At 45.4% G+C, this 18,782-nt stretch overlaps 3 protein-coding genes and 1 pseudogene across 5 annotated transcripts; 1 reads left to right on the top strand and 3 right to left on the bottom strand.

Annotated features, from left to right (window-relative positions):
- Positions 1–1,175: 1,175 nt before the first annotated feature.
- On the top strand, positions 1,176–17,753 carry LOC119910146 (bifunctional peptidase and (3S)-lysyl hydroxylase Jmjd7-like; the record flags this gene model as incomplete). Its single annotated transcript, XM_038728567.1, is given in 9 exon segments — positions 1,176–1,329; positions 1,412–1,550; positions 2,106–2,220; positions 15,665–15,682; positions 15,685–15,720; positions 15,805–15,900; positions 15,979–16,055; positions 16,144–16,303; positions 17,549–17,753. Coding segments are annotated over 9 exon segments (884 nt in total), but the record flags the coding sequence as incomplete, so codon positions are not given.
- Positions 2,512–6,527, bottom strand: LOC119910149. The gene is made up of 4 exons (XM_038728570.1): positions 6,389–6,527; positions 3,503–3,730; positions 3,296–3,427; positions 2,512–2,994 (listed from the first exon to the last, which is right to left on the bottom strand). Exons 2-4 carry the CDS (start codon positions 3,699–3,701, stop codon positions 2,639–2,641), a joined length of 687 nt encoding a protein of 228 aa, XP_038584498.1. The 5' UTR covers positions 3,702–3,730; positions 6,389–6,527; the 3' UTR covers positions 2,512–2,638.
- LOC119910145 lies at positions 6,730–15,134 on the bottom strand. Of its 3 annotated transcripts, none has more exons than XM_038728566.1 (6): positions 14,399–15,134; positions 9,850–10,052; positions 9,503–9,770; positions 8,498–8,575; positions 8,258–8,419; positions 6,730–7,093 (listed from the first exon to the last, which is right to left on the bottom strand). In XM_038728566.1, exons 1-6 carry the CDS (start codon positions 14,717–14,719, stop codon positions 6,899–6,901), a joined length of 1,227 nt encoding a protein of 408 aa, XP_038584494.1. In that variant the 5' UTR covers positions 14,720–15,134; the 3' UTR covers positions 6,730–6,898. The 3 variants fall into 3 exon arrangements, 1 of the variants encoding a protein (XP_038584494.1); XR_005445593.1 differs by having other exon boundaries at positions 6,955–7,093; positions 8,189–8,419; XR_005445592.1 differs by lacking the exon at positions 6,730–7,093 and adding an exon at positions 7,714–8,092 and having other exon boundaries at positions 8,189–8,419.
- A 971-nt stretch (positions 17,754–18,724) lies between the features above and the next one.
- The window catches only part of LOC119910144, a 14,688-nt pseudogene continuing 14,630 nt past the window's right edge, over positions 18,725–18,782 (bottom strand).

Below are 18,782 nucleotides of genomic sequence, written 5' to 3'. Positions count from 1 at the left end.
TACTTCGACTACTACTACTGCTGCTGGTACTCCAAGTAGTACTGTTGGAACAATAACTACTGCTACTGGTAGTATTATTACTACTAACGTTACTACTGAGCTGTAAACAGAACTATAAATAACTTACTCCTTATTGGTACTACTAAAATAACTCTGAATAATACTGTTGGTACTACTGGTTGAACTACAACTATTACTGCTACTAGTACTGCTAGTATTACAGCTACTAACGTTACTACCAATACTAGTACAATAACTACTAATGTTACTATTACCACTACAGTTACTACTGCAGAAGGTACTCTCTGCGTGTACTCTCAGGGCTGCTCATTGACCTCAGGACTTGTAGATGAAGAGCCAGTAATCCGGGTCGGTGTGATCAGGAGGACGAGGCCTCTTACTTACGTACTAAAACTATCAAGTAACTGCTACTATAGTTACTAGTTAGTACTGCCAGTACTACTATAACTGATACTACTCTCAGACTCCTGCAACAACTACTACCATTACTACCATTACTACTGGTACTACCGCTGACCGGCAGTACTGCTGGCAGGTACTGATGGTACTAGCTGGTACTACCTGATGGTACTAGCTGGTACTACCTGATGGTACTACCTGATACTAGCTGGTACTACCTGATGGTACTAGCTGGTACTACCTGATACTAGCTGGTACTACCTGATGGTACTAGCTGGTACTACCTGATGGTACTACCTGGTACTACCTGATGGTACTACCTGATGGTACTACCTGGTACTACCTGATACTAGCTGGTACTACCTGATGGTACTAGCTGATACTAGCTGGTACTACCTGATGGTACTAGCTGATACTAGCTGGTAGTACTACCTGGTACTAGCTGGTACTACCTGATGGTACTAGCTGGTACTACCTGATGGTACTAGCTGGTACTACCTGATGGTACTAGCTGGTACTACCTGATGGTACTACCTGATACTAGCTGGTACTACCTGATACTAGCTGGTACTACCTGATGGTACTAGCTGGTACTACCTGATACTAGCTGGTACTACCTGATGGTACTACCTGATACTAGCTGGTACTACCTGATACTAGCTGGTACTACCTGATGGTACTAGCTGGTACTACCTGGCTGTTTGCGATCTGCTGAGTCAGCTGATCAGAGCGCTTGTTTATTGATGACCTTTCAGATCTGTATCTGAACCAATCAGTGCCGTACCTGGAGGAGCCACCTGACCCGCTGCAGTTCTACCGCGACTGGATTGGTCCTAACAAGCCCTGCGTCATCCGCAATGCCTTCAACCATTGGCCGGCTCTGTCCAGGTGGACTCCAGAGTACCTGAGGTGAGGAAGCCCCGCCCACCCTCACCCGCACTCTTCTTCTTCTTCTGTAGTCCGTGACGCTCAGGGCGCTTCCTGTCTGCAGGGAGAAGGTGGGGTCAAAGGTCATCAGCGTGGCAGTGACCCCCAACGGCTACGCCGACGCCGTGAGCGGCGATCGCTTCGTGATGCCGGAGGAGCGACGGATGACTTTTTCTTCTGTGCTCGACGTCATCGAGGGGAAGGTGAGAGGAACCAGACTACAGAGTACTACAGAGTACTACAGAGTATTACAGAGTACTACTGCTTACTGTGTACATACAGTACTCAGTACACATGAGCCTGATACAGGACCAGAGTGTTTAGATCCTGACATCATTGATCACATGATTGATCAGAGCAGGACCAGAACAGCCTCAAATCTACCTGTCCTCTGAGTATCTACCTGTCCTCTGAGTCTCTATCCGTCCTCTGAGTCTCTACCTGTCCTCTGAGTCTCTACCTCACCTGTCTCTACCTGTCCTCTGAGTCTCTACCTGTCCTCTGTGTCTCTACCTCACCTGTCTCTACCTGTCCTCTGAGTATCTACCTGTCCTCTGAGTCTCTACCTGTCCTGAGTCTCTATCTGTCCTCTGAGTCTCTACCTCACCTGTCTCTACCTGTCCTGTCTCTTCCCGTCCTCTGAGTCTCTACCTGTCCTCTGTGTCTCTACCTCACCTGTCTCTACCCGTCCTCTGAGTCTCTATCCGTCCTCTGAGTCTCTACCTGTCCTGTCTCTACCCGTCCTCTGTCCCCCCCAGGTGCAGCAGCGTGGGGTCCTCTACGTCCAGAAGCAGTGCTCTAACCTGCTCGATGAGCTTCCCGAGCTGACGGACGACGTGGAGCCTCACGTCTCCTGGATGAGCGCCGCACTCGGTGAGTTCACGTGAGCTTTTCTTTGGTACAGGCCCACTGACCTCAGCGTGACACGTTTCATTATCTACTGACCTTTTCTCCACCTGGTGCTCGTCTTCGTCCTTCACGTGAAGCTACTTGTTCTGCATGTCGACCAGCTCGCCGTTGTTCTCGAATAAAGGTTAAAAAACAAAGTTCGTCTCTTCAGCTGCAGCTCAAACCGAACGTGGTTTTATTGCAGCAGACAGAGAAGCACTTTGCTGAAACGACGACACACATAAAAGACACGTGACAGAAAGAGGGGACGCCTCGTCTTTACTGAGAACCTCTTTATTTCTAAACAGATTAGTGGACATTAGCAGAGAAAAGGAATAAACAAGCTAAATGCGTTAGTTCATCTACAGAAGTGGCATCGCTGATGTCACGTGACTCGTCGCTCTCAGAGGATCTGGTCTCTCCGGCGGTCCAGCTCCTCAGACAGGGCCCTCAGGCTCCTCCCCATCCTCTTGGGGGTCCTGACTCTCTGCTGGTAGCTGAACTTGTTGAAGCCCTGGTGTCTTCTTCCCGGTTTGAAGTCGAACAGCTCGTCCTTCTTAAACTCCTCCACGAACTTGGACACGTCCGCCGTCCTCCCGCGGGACGAGGACGTGAGGCGCGACAGGTACGCGGACAGGTTCAGAGGGTTTCCCCCAGTGAAGAAGATCCGGTCCAGGTCTTTGGCCTGAGCGCCGGCCAGCTGGGCGCTCTGCTCCACCTGCTGCTTCGTGAAGCTGCCTTTACCGAACTCGATCCCACCTGCGGACAGGAAGCCTTCGTTAGACACGAGGGGATTCATGGACATTCTCAGGACTAAATCTGCTTCACTCAAGACCAGAACTCTCTGATTCAGACTCCTGAGGGACATAATCTCCTAAATATAACGTTATGCCAAGGACCCGTCTGCTGAATCATATACTGGACCCACGGCGAGTACTTTGAGTACTTTGAGTACTGTGAGTACTTTGAGTACTGTGGTTTTCCTACTTTTCCATCAGTGAAGGATCTGAATCCTCCTTCCACCTGATTGGCTGAGCAGACGTGCAGGTGTGTGAATCACCTTTGGACTCGCTGATCAGCAGCTCTGTGAGCAGGTCCGGGCTGATGTTCCCTCCAGATGTTCCCTGAAGGTTCAACACTCGGTTCCACTTCAGGTCCTGCCTGACGCGCTCCGGGTAGAACCCCTCCATCCCTGTTCACACACGGTAACCATGACAACAGCCATTAGCTCCTCCCCACGTGAATGACACGCTTGTTGGCGCCGTACCTGTGATCATGTGGTGGCTGCTGTTGAAGAGCTGCAGGTGTTCTCTGTTCCACAGCAGAACCAGGTCCATCCTCCAGAAGTCCGCCATGGCGTCTCCGTCCCCCTCCTGGATGGCGTCCCGCCTGGCCATGTGGTACAGCCCCTCCCACACCACCGCCCTCGTGTAGTTAAACAGGAAGTCCTCGCCGTCCTCCGCCATGGAGCAGGACTCTGAGCAGAACCACGGAGCTGGAACATAAAACCACCAAAAACCATCAGTCTGGTCCTTCGGAACAGAACCAGACCGTTAACGCTGCGTACTTGTACTGCATTACTCTACATCTACATTTAGTTGTACAGCTAACTCAGCGCCTTAGCGTTTCGCTCGCTCTCGTGTGCGGCTGAGCGTCTCACTCTGCTCGGCGCCGCTCCGCTGGGCCGCGGTCAGACAGTCTCGGTGGTACCACTCGTGTCTCCTGCACTCGTCCGTCCGGCCGCACTGGACCATCTGCCCCCCCCTCCGCTCCTTACAGTGACAGAACACGTAGGTCCCGTCTGCGCTGCAACCCGGACCGCAGAACCAGTCCTCATGCGGGTCAGAGAGGGTCTGAGCTCGAGCACAGCTCTCATGGAACCAGATCCCTGGACACAGATTACTGCAGCACCGAACCAGCTGCTCACCTGCTTTCTCTGAGAGGAGACACACGGAGACAGACGGAGTTAAAGACAGACGGAGACAGGCGGAGTTAAAGACAGGAGGAGTTAAAGACAGACGGAGACAGGCGGAGTTAAAGACAGACGGAGACAGGAGGAGTTAAAGACAGACGGAGTTAAAGACACATGGAGACAGACGGAGTTAAAGACAGGAGGAGTTAAAGACAGGAGGAGTTAAAGACAGGCGGAGTTAAAGACAGACGGAGACAGACGGAGTTAAAGACAGACGGAGACAGGCGGAGTTAAAGACAGGTGGAGTTAAAGACAGACGGAGACAGGCGGAGTTAAAGACAGACGGAGACAGGCGGAGTTAAAGACAGGTGGAGTTAAAGACAGACGGAGACAGGCGGAGTTAAAGACAGACGGAGACAGGAGGAGTTAAAGACAGACGGCGTTAAAGACAGATGGAGACAGACGGCATTAGAGACAGACGGCGTTAAAGACAGACGGAGACAGACGGAGTCAAAGACAGACGGAGTTAAAGACAGACGGAGATGAGTTAAAGACAGACTGAGACGGGCGGAGTTAAAGACAGACGGAGACAGACGGAGTTAAAGACGGACGGAGTTAAAGACAGACGGAGACGGGCGGAGTTAAAGACAGACGGAGTTAAAGACACATGGAGACAGACGGAGTTAAAGACAGGAGGAGTTAAAGACAGACGGAGACGAGTTAGACAGACAGAGACAGACGGAGTTGGAGAAAGACGGAGACGAGTTAGACAGACAGAGACAGACTGAGTTAAAGACAGACGGAGACAGGCGGAGTTAAAGACAGGAGGAGTTAAAGACAGACGGAGACGAGTTAAAGACAGACGGAGTTAAAGACAGACGGAGACAGACGGAGTTAAAGACAGGAGGAGACAGACGGAGTTAAAGACAGGAGGAGTTAAAGACAGACGGAGACAGACGGAGTTAAAGACAGGAGGAGACAGACGGAGTTAAAGACAGGAGGAGTTAAAGACAGATGGAGACAGACGGAGTTAAAGACAGGAGGAGTTAAAGACAGACGGAGTTAAAGACAGACGGAGACAGACGTTGTTAAAGACAGACGGAGACAGACGGAGACGGGCGGAGTTAAAGACAGACGGAGTTAAAGACAGATGGAGACAGACGGAGTTAAAGACAGACGGAGAGAGGAGGAGTTAAAGACAGACGGAGTTAAAGACAGACGGAGTTAAAGACAGATGGAGACAGACGGAGTTAAAGACAGACGGAGACGAGTTAAAGACAGACGGAGTTAAAGACAGACGGAGTTAAAGACAGTCACGTGAACCCTCGCCTGTCCGGCCTTTTACCTTCTTTACAGTAACAGAAGGGGGATATTTTCTTCTCTCCGTCGCAGCGACCTTTAGCGGCGGCGGCGGCGGCGTTGATGTCCTCCTGAGATGGAGGCATCCACACCAGATCCAGCAGTCTGTGAGCCAGCCCGCTTAGCCAGTCCATCTGAGCGGAGACCTGAGAGGGGTAATCTGAGGGTCTCTGGTCCACAGAGTCCAGACCGCAGTCCGTCACAGCGAACAGAGTCACGTACGCCGTCGTCACAAACTGTCAAATATAAACACGTACTTCAGGAAGCAGAATGTCACGGCGAAACGGAAAAATGTCAGCATGAATTTTTAGCTTCACGTTGGTCGTGAAGGACCGCTGGACTTCTGCCCTAATCCGGTTTACTGCAGCCGGAAGAACCCGAAATAAACATTTAGCTGTGATTTAGTTTCAATAAACGGATACTGAACTAACGACGTCACGAACATGTGACTTCCTGCTCTGTCAGGTCTGCCAGATGACAAGCACACAGCTTTTAAAATGCTTCTTTTCTGAATGGAGTTTGGTTTGAACGTGTTTCACAGTAAAACAGACTCATATTTCCTGATCTTACAGCTAGTTTAACTTCCTCTTCCTTTTCTCTGAACATTTCACGTGAATTTTCTCACTCGCGTCTTTGCGTTGAGTTTGTACGTAATCGCGCCGTGCGAAACCCTCACTTCGTGTTCTGCGTTCCCCCTCAGGACAGTCTGACAAGTAGCTGTTAGACCAGTTTTAATTTCATCAATGTAAATTTTAGTTGAGCTGAAACTTTTTGACCGACGACGACACGAGAGGGTTCTTCCTGTGGGAACATGAATATGTACAGAACGGGATCATGAGCGACACGCAGGCTCGGTAGGTCACCTGACTTCAGGAGTTTTACCGTAATGAAGTCCCAGATGTTGAGGAAGTAGTCTTTGGCGGTGCTGTTGAACGTCTTGAAGTGAAACAGGGAGGTGATGTGATGAAGGGTTCCTCGAGCGTTCTCACTTTTCTCGCTGAGAAGCATCTTCATCATGTCCTGAAAACACATCATCACTGGATCAAAGTGTTTTCAGCTGGAGCAGCTGATGAACTTCCTGTAATCATTTTCACAAACATCAAACAAATAGTCGCTGGCGTGCTCCTCACCTCGTGGAACAGGTGTTCCTTCTGAAATCCTGCGGTGCTTCTACGAGTCCATCAAACTTCAGGTCGGGCTTCGGGTCGGGATCTTCGCGGCGCTCGGTCCCGTCCGGGCTGAGGACGTCCCCGCAGTACAGGATGTGGTACGGCTTCCCGGAGACCACGGGGATGTAGTCTGTCAGGCCGTAGGCGGCGCCGACAGACTCCTCCGTGGAGTTTGGGATCGCTGCACCCAGACTCACCTGAGGGGGGACAACAGCTCCGCTGTTCACACCTTCCTGGTATTCATGGGACTCTTCAGACGGGCCGGACTCACCGTGGTGCTCGGCGCCTTCATCAGCTCGGAGTAGACGTGAGGAATGTGTCTCGCCACTCGTCCTCTGGGGCCCTTCAGGGCCGTCAGGCTGTCGGCGATGATTCGCATCACTAAGGTTTTCATTCGCCGCCGCAGCGACTCGTACGTCTGAGGAGGAAGAGGAGGAGGAGCAGGAGGAGGAGGAGGAGGGGAAGAGGAGGAGGAGGGGCAGCAGGAGGAGCGGGAAGAGGAGGAGGAAGAGGAGGAGGAGGAGGAGGAGCAGCAGGAGGAAGAGGAGGAGGAGGGGAAGAGGAGCAGGAGGAGGAGGAGGAGGAAGAGGAGGAGGAAGAGGAGGGGAAGAGGAGGAGGGGAAGAGGAGGAAGAGGAAGAGGAAGAGGAGCAGGAGGAAGAGGAGGGGAAGAGGAGGAGGAGGAGGAAGAGGAGGAGGAGGAGGAAGAGGAAGAAGAGGAGGAAGAGGAAGAGGAGGAAGAGGAGCAGGAGGAAGAGGAGGGGAAGAGGAGGAGGAGGAGGAGGAGGAAGATGAGGAGGAAGAGGAGCAGCAGGAGGAGGAAGAGGAGCAGCAGGAGGAGGAAGAGGAGGAGGAGGAGGAGGAGCAGGAAGAGGAGGGGAAGAGGAGGAGGAGGGGAGGAGGAGGAGCAGGAAGAGGAAGAGGAGGGGAGGAGGAGGAGCAGGAAGAGGAGGAGGAAGAGGAGGAGGAGGAGCAGGAAGAGGAGGAGGAAGAGGAGGAGGAGGGGAAGAGGAGGAGGAAGAGGAGCAGGAAGAGGAGGAGGAGGAGCAGGAAGAGGAGGAGGAAGGGAAGAGGAGGAGGAAGAGGAGCAGCAGGAGGAGGAGCAGCAGGAGGAGGAGGAGCAGCAGGAGGAGGAAGAGGAGCAGCAGGAGGAGGAAGAGGAGGCTCTTTGGGTCGTTTCACATGAAACTGAGTTTTCTGATCCGTCACTATGACTTTAATATTTATTTGCCTAAATTCTGTATTGATGATCAGTGACATCATCAGCGTATTGTTTCCGGCCGCCATGAGACGCCTGGTCTGGCGTCTGCAGAAGTTCTCTGGATGTATAAAAGCTGTAAAACCCGCGGGGTCATTAATACAGATATTAACAGTGAAGCTCGCAGACGTCAGACGTTAACTAGCTGCGTGTCAGTCAGCTCTGTCCTGTACGCACACCGGACATCCGGATATTTAAACTACACGCGGTGGCGTCCAGGAGGAGCTGATGTTCCTGCGTGCTGTTTCATACTCACTTCTACAGATCATGAACCGTCCCTGTTAGAAAACAGCTCTCCGATTGGCTCCTTTTAAAGTGCGCGCACCTGTTTGGACGGCAGGATGCTGGACGGAGACACGTCCGCTGCTTTCGCCGGAGGTCCGTGCAGGTTACGGAAGTTAATCCGAACTCGATGAGCGAAGCGAAACGCCCACGTCGCGAAGCCGTAGCCTCGTTCCGCCGAGTCGGACCGGGACAAAGACGGCACCTGCGGCACAGAGACGTTCTGTCTTCATTCAGAGACAACAGCTTCTGTGAAGAGGTGTTCAGCCACAGGCGTTCTTACCCGAACGTTCCCCCAGGTGAAGGTGTAAGCCGCCGCCTTCCCGGAGTCGACGCTGCAGTACTGCGTCTTTCTCGTCATCTGAAAGAGAAGAAGAATTTCCTCTCTGAGGCGAGACGGCGCGGGCAGACGCAGGGTTTATCACGATGCACCGACATGTCTTCCTTCAGCGAAGATCCACATCAAGTCAAATAACAACAGAGAACAACAACCTGAGAAAATCTGCAGACCGGCTAAAGTCGTAGTGATCGTCTATTCGCCAAAAGTATTTGCTTCTCGCAGCTTCCATTCTTCAGAGGCTGTAACAGAGAGCGCCGCCTGCCCTCATACTCTGATGTGTTCATGCCCAGAGAGACTTGGATCTTTGGCTTAGCTGAATATTTTTGCATTTAAAACCCCGGTTAAATATTTAGTTTGTGCAATTAATTTCTTCTCAACCTCTGTCATCTAAGAAGAAAATAAACACTGACATGTTGTGACGCACAAAGAGGCTTTGGTTCATTTATCATCCACACCTGAAATATGGAACATTTTATTCCCAGGAACATGGCGAAATCGTTTTTCCTGCCTGTCGACAGATATCCAGGCTCCCTCAGCAAAATCATTTGAGTCTAATGTGTCAACAAAATAAAAGCATCATTTTGAACCTGACTTAGTTCAGAGTTCAGCTCTTAAAATAGATGCAAATTTGCGCATATTTAATGAGATACTGCCTCATTTGCTTATTTAAACATAAGATTTCAGAAAACGTGTAATGCAAATAAATATGGTCTTATTGAGAGTAATTAAGGTTTCATGGAGATATCTGTTACCTTACTCACCGGCAGGTTGAAAACAAATTTACTCGATCAAGTCAGACACCAAGACCGGTCTGACTGGCTGACCTTCTGTCAGGTGTTCTGAAGTAGATCTAACTATAAAAATCAGCAGCTCGACCCGTTCTGAAACAAAAACACATCAACAAACCACGAATGCTGAGACACGAAGAAGGAGGACTTGGCTCCTCACCTGGATCTCGTCCCTCCACTGCTTCACCTGCCTGCCGTGCTCCTCGGCGAGCTTCTTGGCGTGGACCCTGGCGGTGGTTTTGGACTGCGAGATGCCGAGGCCGTTCATGATGCCGAAGACTTTGACGGGGCAGCGGTGTCGCAGCATCTCCACGCTGAAGGCCGTCTGGAGGAAGCAGGCCCTGAGGGTGCTGGTGTACAGCGGCACCGAGAGCAGGAGGCCGATCCTCCGGTCCAGCATCTGCTTCGCCTCCTCGTCCGACATCCGCCTGGAACAGCACAGATTTAGGATCCCGAAGGAACCGAGAGAGCCTTGTAGGAACCTAAAGAACGCCACACAGAACCCACCGGGGTTTGTTCCCTGGGCTGTAGTTCACGATCTGTTTCTGGATCTTCTTGGCGGGGGGGAACATGGACCTGAGACAGGCCACAGTCAGGGGGGCCTTCTCCTCGGCCCAGGAAGTAGTCTTATCCCAGCTGAACGCGGACAGGTTCTCAGGGCTGAAGGTCTTCCTGAACGGACCGTCCAGATCGTTCACCATCTCTTTACGCTGCAGAAACATTTGTTACTGCATCAATATATAGTCATTACTGCATCAAGTACTGCATCAATATATAGTCATTACTGCATCAAGTACTGCATCAATATATAGTCATTACTGCATCAATATATAGTCATTACTACATCAATATATAGTCTTTACTGCATCAATATATAGTCATTACTGCATCAATATATAGTCATTACTGCATCAATATATAGTCATACTACATCAATATATAGTCATTACTGCATCAATATATAGTCTTTACTGCGTCATATATAGTCTTTACTACATCAATATATAGTCTTTACTGCATCAATATATAGTCTTTACTACATCATATATAGTCTTTACTGCATCAATATAGTCATTACTGCATCAATATATAGTCATTACTGCATCAATATATAGTCATTACTACATCAATATAGTCTTTACTGCATCAATATATAGTCTTTACTACATCAATATATAGTCTTTACTGCATCAATATATAGTCTTTACTGCATCAATATATAGTCATTACTGCATCAAGTACTGCATCAATATATAGTCATTACTACATCAATATATAGTCATTACTGCATCAAGTACTGCATCAATATATAGTCATTACTGCATCAAGTACTGCATCAATATAGTCATTACTGCATCAATATAGTCATTACTACATCAATATATAGTCTTTACTACATCAATATATAGTCATTACTGCATCAAGTACTGCATCAAATATAGTCATTACTGCATCAAGTACTGCATCAATATATAGTCATTACTGCATCAAGTACTGCATCAATATATAGTCATTACTGCATCAATATAGTCATTACTACATCAATATATAGTCTTTACTACATCAATATATAGTCTTTACTACATCAATATATAGTCTTTACTGCATCAATATATAGTCTTTACTACATCAATATATAGTCTTTACTGCATCAATATATAGTCTTTACTGCATCAATATATAGTCATTACTGCATCAATATATAGTCATTACTACATCAATATATAGTCTTTACTGCATCAATATATAGTCTTTACTGCATCAATATATAGTCTTTACTGCATCAATATATAGTCATTACTGCATCAAGTACTGCATCAATATATAGTCATTACTACATCAATATATAGTCATTACTGCATCAAGTACTGCATCAATATATAGTCATTACTGCATCAAGTACTGCATCAATATATAGTCATTACTGCATCAATATATAGTCATTACTACATCAATATATAGTCTTTACTACATCAATATATAGTCTTTACTACATCAATATATAGTCATTACTGCATCAATATATAGTCTTTACTACATCAATATATAGTCATTACTGCATCAATATATAGTCATTACTACATCAATATATAGTCTTTACTACATCAATATATAGTCATTACTGCATCAATATATAGTCATTACTGCATCAAGTACTGCATCAATATATAGTCATTACTACATCAATATATAGTCATTACTACATCAATATATAGTCATTACTACATCAATATATAGTCTTTACTACATCAATATATAGTCATTACTGCATCAATATATAGTCATTACTGCATCAAGTACTGCATCAATATATAGTCTTTACTGCATCAATATATAGTCTTTACTGCATCAATATATAGTCATTACTGCATCAAGTACTGCATCAATATATAGTCATTACTACATCAATATAGTCATTACTGCATCAAGTACTGCATCAATATATAGTCATTACTGCATCAAGTACTGCATCAATATATAGTCATTACTGCATCAATATATAGTCATTACTACATCAATATATAGTCTTTACTACATCAATATATAGTCTTTACTGCATCAATATAGTCTTTACTGCGTCAATATATAGTCATTACTGCGTCAATATATAGTCTTTACTGCGTCAATATATAGTTATTACTGCGTCAATATATAGTCATTACTACATCAATATATAGTCTTTACTGCGTCAATATATAGTCTTTACTGCGTCAATATATAGTCATTACTACATCAATATATAGTCATTACTGCGTCAATATATAGTTATTACTGCATCAATATAGTCATTACTGCATCAATATATAGTCATTACTACATCAATATATAGTCATTACTACATCAATATATAGTCATTACTGCATCAATATATAGTCATTACTGCATCAAGTACTGCATCAATATATAGTCATTACTGCATCAAGTACTGCATCAATATATAGTCATTACTACATCAATATATAGTCATTACTGCATCAAGTACTGCATCAATATATAGTCATTACTGCATCAAGTACTGCATCAATATATAGTCATTACTGCATCAAGTACTGCATCAATATATAGTCATTACTACATCAATATATAGTCATTACTGCATCAAGTACTGCATCAATATATAGTCATTACTGCATCAAGTACTGCATCAATATATAGTCATTACTGCATCAATATATAGTCATTACTACATCAATATATAGTCTTTACTGCATCAATATATAGTCATTACTACATCAATATATAGTCTTTACTGCGTCAATATATAGTTATTACTGCATCAATATATAGTCATTACTACATCAATATATAGTCATTACTGCGTCAATATATAGTCATTACTACATCAATATATAGTCATTACTGCGTCAATATATAGTCTTTACTGCGTCAATATATAGTCATTACTACGTCAATATATAGTCATTACTGCGTCAATATATAGTCATTACTGCGTCAATATATAGTCATTACTACATCAATATATAGTCATTACTGCATCAATATATAGTCATTACTGCATCAATATATAGTCATTACTGCATCAATATATAGTCATTACTGCGTCAATATATAGTCTTTACTGCGTCAATATATAGTTATTACTGCATCAATATATAGTCATTACTACATCAATATATAGTCATTACTACATCAATATATAGTCTTTACTGCGTCAATATATAGTCATTACTACATCAATATATAGTCATTACTGCGTCAATATATAGTCTTTACTGCGTCAATATATAGTCTTTACTGCGTCAATATATAGTCTTTACTGCATCAATATATAGTCTTTACTGCATCAATATATAGTTATTACTGCGTCAATATATAGTCTTTACTGCGTCAATATATAGTTATTACTGCGTCAATATATAGTCATTACTGCATCAATATATAGTTATTACTGCGTCAATATATAGTCTTTACTGCGTCAATATATAGTTATTACTGCGTCAATATATAGTCATTACTGCATCAATATATAGTTATTACTGCGTCAATATATAGTCATTACTGCATCAATATATAGTCTTTACTGCATCAATATATAGTTATTACTACATCAATATATAGTCATTACTGCGTCAATATATAGTCATTACTGCATCAATATATAGTCATTACTACATCAATATATAGTCATTACTGCATCAATATATAGTCATTACTACATCAATATATAGTCATTACTGCGTCAATATATAGTCATTACTGCGTCAATATATAGTTATTACTACATTATTATACACGTTTGAATATCAGCTATTTCCTGAACAACTTTAATCATCCTCTTGTTCTCTGTCTTCAGATTTGCGACTCTGGCCCTACAGGATTATTTTCATTATTTATTAATCTGAAAGTTATTTTCTTGATGTTTGGTCCATTAAAATATCAGTAAACCGTGAAAACTGCTCTTCACGTGTTAATGTTCAGTTCACTCTGTTATTTCTGTGTTTCTGGCTCCTTTTTTTCCCTTTTCGCACAAAACTCTATTTACAGAATTTTTACAGTCTTTAAATGGAGACGATAATCAGAAAATAAGCAGTTCAACCTCAACAACTTGCAGCAGCTAAAATTCTGCTTTCACATGAATGCAGAAGGGATTAATAATAATCTAATGTGCAATATATATTATTCACGGGCCGGTTTTCAGCATCGAGTACTTTTAATACCTTTTTATACATTTTCCTGATTATATTTTTTCTTAAGTAGCATTTTCAATGCAGTACTTTTACTAGTAAAGTGGGGGGGACACAGGGGCTCAGATCAGGGGAGTGAAGACAGGACAGAGTGTTTTAAAGACATCCTCAGTGCTGAGATACAGGCGGGAAAATTTCATCTTTAAACACTTCATTTTCTGCATTCTGCCAAATGTTTCTGCACCAATTTAATATCATCCCTTTAATTAATTAATGACTGGACTCTTTTCTAGCTGATTGTTTCTGTGTTTCAGCTTCTTTCACACGTTGCATTTCAGCAGTTTTCTAATTGTGATCCTTCTGAGCGGGTTTTGGTTCTGGATCAGCCGCTCTCGTGTATCTGGTCTCACCTCGGTGGAGATGAGTTTCCCACACAGCCGGATCAGAGCCTCCTTGAAGCCGGACACCTGCAGCAGTCTGTTCAGCGCGCAGGTGAAGTTCTTCCTCCGCAGGTACCCGCACACCTGAGAGATCGGCCCGCGGCGGACCCGCCGACCCTGCGGGGGTTCGGTCCGCGCGGAGGGCGCCGGGTCCCGGGACGCGTAGTCATGTTCGTTCAGCGCAGTTCGGAGTCTCCTCTTGAGCTTTTTGGGAGGAGGTGGGTCCCCCCGGGGCAGAGGGGGCGGGCCGGGCCGGAGGGGCCGGGCGGGTCGGGGGATGAGGGTCCACATAAACCCGCTTCTTCCCACATTTCTTCGTGTTCTGATAAACGTGTCGGACGCAGGAGAAACAGAAAAACGCCTCCTGCGGGTTCAGGTCCGGGAAGAGTCTGTGCGCGCTCCTCAGGTCGGTGATGGATAACAGGGACTTCCGCTTGTAGCCTTTAGCTTGTCTCTGGATCGGAGCGGCGCAGCGGCTGCAGCGGTGCTGCATGTCTCCGCTAGCTGCTTCACCGAGAGACCAGCTCCGGACATTAACGTCCAGAATCTTCCTCTGCGAGCAAAGCGACACCAAAACAAACCCGCCGGGTTAAAGTCCACCTCTTCGGGGACGCTTCAGGCGGTTTCAGGTGGACGTGGACTTGTTGGAAAGTATTTAAAGTCAACTTAAAGAGGAGGAGCGCGGCTGAAATCTGCTCTGAGACGAGCCTGCAGGATCCAAGATGGCGCCTCATTAGAGCCGTGAGCTCGGTGCTGCCGCCAGCGGCCCGGAGGGGAACAACAACAACAACAACAACAACAACAACAACAACAACAACAACTGTTGTAAATAATACAGCGTAAAATAAAGATGCATTTTTTGTCACTAGTGAAGCATGTGGTGGTCTGAGAACACTGAGCTCACGTCGTCTGGGTTCTTACCTGTAACCAACCGGAAGGGAGTGAAAAAATAATTCCAGTATTTTAGCATTTAGAGTAAATATTTATATATTCATAAAAATATTTATGAATAAAATGTTTATGTCAAAAGTCTGTAACATGTCTGCACAACACAAACCCGGAGTAATACACACACGGAAACATCTGCACATTGTTCTATATTACTTCTGTTTATTCCATATTTATTTCTTTATGTCAGCTGTATGTTTATGTCTACGTGTAACAACCTGATCACCAAAACAAATTCCTCGTACGTGTGAAAGCTCTTTGTGATGCACATCTTTCTTCTCCCTTCAGGGAAGTTACCAGATGCTGTGAATTTTGGCTCGGAGAGGCGAGCGCCGTCACGTCCAGTAAGACCTGAACACAACACGCCCGGCTGTGTGTTTAACGTAAACACATAACGTGAATAAATACTGTGTGTGTTTCTGCGTCAGTGCACAAAGACCACTATGAGAACCTGTACTGTGTGATTTCTGGAGAGAAGAACTTCGTCCTGCTGCCTCCCACAGACCGCCCCTTCATCCCCTACGGTAACCATAGCAACCCATCCACCGCTAACAGCTCCGTGTAATCCCCTGCTAACCATAGTAACCGTCTCCGTGTGTCAGGTGCGTATCAGCCTGCTGTCTACCGTCAGCGGGACGACGGCGAGTTTGAGGTCGTCGATCAAAGCGACTCTGAGAAGGTGCGTTCAGGTGTCTGTTAATGTCAACGCTCCCTGCTCTATTTAAAACACATTTCACCCTAACCCTCCTCCCGCCTCCCCCCCACAGGTCCCGTGGATCCCTCTGGACCCTCTGGACCCGGACCTTGACCGGTACCCGCAGTACCGGAGAGCGCGGCCGCTCCGCTGCAGCGTGAAGGCCGGAGAGATGCTGTACCTGCCGTCCCTGTGGTTCCACCACGTCCAGCAGTCCCACGGCTGCATCGCAGGTACAGACACCTGAACGCACCACAGGACAGGTTTTTACCTCGTCCACACTCGCTTCCTGTTTTGGAGCCGGTGTTACACTGTATTTGGTGACCCGTCAGGTTCTGTGACCTGCAGGAAGAAGTACTCGGATCCGAAGTACTCAGTTTAAATACCAACCACAGATGGTATAAGCGAGGTGGGCGTAGCCGCAGTGACGTCACCGGCTGGTTTGTGGACTACTGTTTTTGTTTTTAGAAAACCAGACGTGACCATATTTGGACTTTGAGGGCGGCGCTAGCTAGCTTGATTAGCAAGGTGCATCTGTAATTCATGTTAACTGCTAGAGAGAACGCAGGTACAACTTGGTACAAGCGTGTAAAATGACTTAATTACAAGTAAAATCCTGCATTTAAAATCCTATGAACTAAAAGTATAAAATTATTACCAACTAAAATGACTTAAAGTACTAATTTTTGCAGAGAATCAGGCTGATTTATTTAATACATTTAACAAGTAATATTTTCAGTACTGATGAGTCATTGTGTGAGCATGATTTTAATAACAGTCCCAGGCTGATTTTACTTTAGTACTTGAGCTGGTAATACTTCTATAACTTAAAGGAGACCAATTATTCTGATTTTCCAGCCCTATATTGTAGCTCTGTGACTCCTGTATGGCAGCTTTGCATGATTCAAAAAAGTTATTTCTGTCTCATACTGACTCTTCACGTAGGCCTTCATTTCAGCCTGTGTCTGAAACGAGCTGTAGATGCTCCTGTCTCTTTAAGCCCCCCCCCTCAAAGCCCACTGTCTTCTGATTGGCCGAGACCTGAAGCATGTTGTCGCTGGGTGGAACGGGCAGACTGAGCGTTGCCGTGGGAGCACATGACCATATACGGACCAGCGAGGTTTTTGCTCACAGGGATTTCTGATAAATACTTTGACCTCATTATTTGAACCTTTGGCCATGTTGAACATGAACATCCATCATTATAACATAATGAAAAGCATAACAGGTCTTTAACATGTAATGTAAATTAATGTTATGTAAATACTTTTACTTAAAGGAGTCCAACACTGCAGGTCACAGAATCTGATGGTTTAACACGTCACAATATGAAAAAACCCACATTATATAAACACTATAAAGACCTCCTGCCCCCCCACCAGTCCACATTTTAAAAAACTACGTCCAAGGATCTCGGATGCGGATCTGAAACTAATGGCGTCAGTTATTCGGCGGTCGTGTTTGTGTCTCTGCTGCAGTGAACTTCTGGTACGACATGGAGTACGACATCAAGTACAACTACTTCCAGCTGCTGGAGACGCTGTCCGAGGTCTCGGGGTCGACGTGACATCACAGCAGCTGCATGATGTCACGGTGACATCACGACTGGGTTTGGGTAAATAAAGTGAAATAATGAAAATGACACGAAGCTGCTGTGAAATAAATAAAGTTGTAACCTCTGCAGAGACTGAAGTCTGTTTGATTTAAACATCTGAAGATGATGCGAGGCGACATCTGTGAGGAGACACTCGACCCGCAGAGGACGTGCCGTCGAGTTCAGGTGTGAAGAAGCAAAATCCAGAAACAAATGTTAAAACTTTGACAGATAAACGTGCTCAGATGTGAAACACACGTCGAATCATTCAGCGTGACTTCACGATCTGACGTCCAGAGCAAACATCTAGAATCCAGAGACGCTGCAGAACCTCCTGAGAATGTTTTTTACTTCAGTCTGTACATCCATGCTGTGCCAACAATGCTAACAGGTGACTCGGCCAGTTTGACTAATTGGAAACACATATTGGCTATAAAACATTGTAGCCCACAGCTAACTCACTTACTGAACACATGGCTCCACGTCCTGTTTTCCCAAAGCATTATGGGAGCTGTAGTTCCAAACCTAAGAGCGTGATTATCCCCCAAACAAGAGTTAGAAAATCCATTAAAGGTTTAGTGTGTAACATTTCTGAGGATCTAGTGACAGAAACAATATAAGATCCACACCTGTGATTTCAGAGGTGGACAAAGACCTGACATAATGTTTTTATTACCTTAGTATGAAGTAAATGTACCAGCCGGACCCCGAGCCTCAGAAGCAGTCGCTTGCAAAGGAGGGCTGAGCGGTGACTGAGAAGCTGCTTGTAGTTCACAGCACTCACCACTAGATGTCACTGAAACCTTCCTGTTACACTTTGTTCCTGTTGTTTTTTACTTTGACATGATTCCAACTAAGGCTGAACAATTCATCCAAATCACAATATGCACTGCTGCATTTTCAAAAGTGTGTGTAAACATATCATTTTAAATAAAATACTGTGGTGCTGCAAAGATCACAGCATAATCATTTAAATGTCGCACCGAGATGTTTTCTAAACTCAAACTCTGTAACATGAACAGAAAAACCTGTCGCTGACGCAACAGACGAGCCAAACAGGAACCAATGAGAAAGCACTTTATTAAAGCAAAACATCTTTTCAACAGAGAAACCGCCGG

Source organism: Micropterus salmoides, unplaced genomic scaffold (assembly GCF_014851395.1).
Source record: "Micropterus salmoides isolate LMB-PRFRI ecotype aquatic unplaced genomic scaffold, ASM1485139v1 Ms_hic_scaffold_19, whole genome shotgun sequence".
Taxonomy (NCBI): Eukaryota; Metazoa; Chordata; class Actinopteri; order Centrarchiformes; family Centrarchidae; genus Micropterus; species Micropterus salmoides.
Note: the sequence above shows the minus strand (reverse complement) of the source record. Positions and strands in the feature narration are given on the sequence as shown.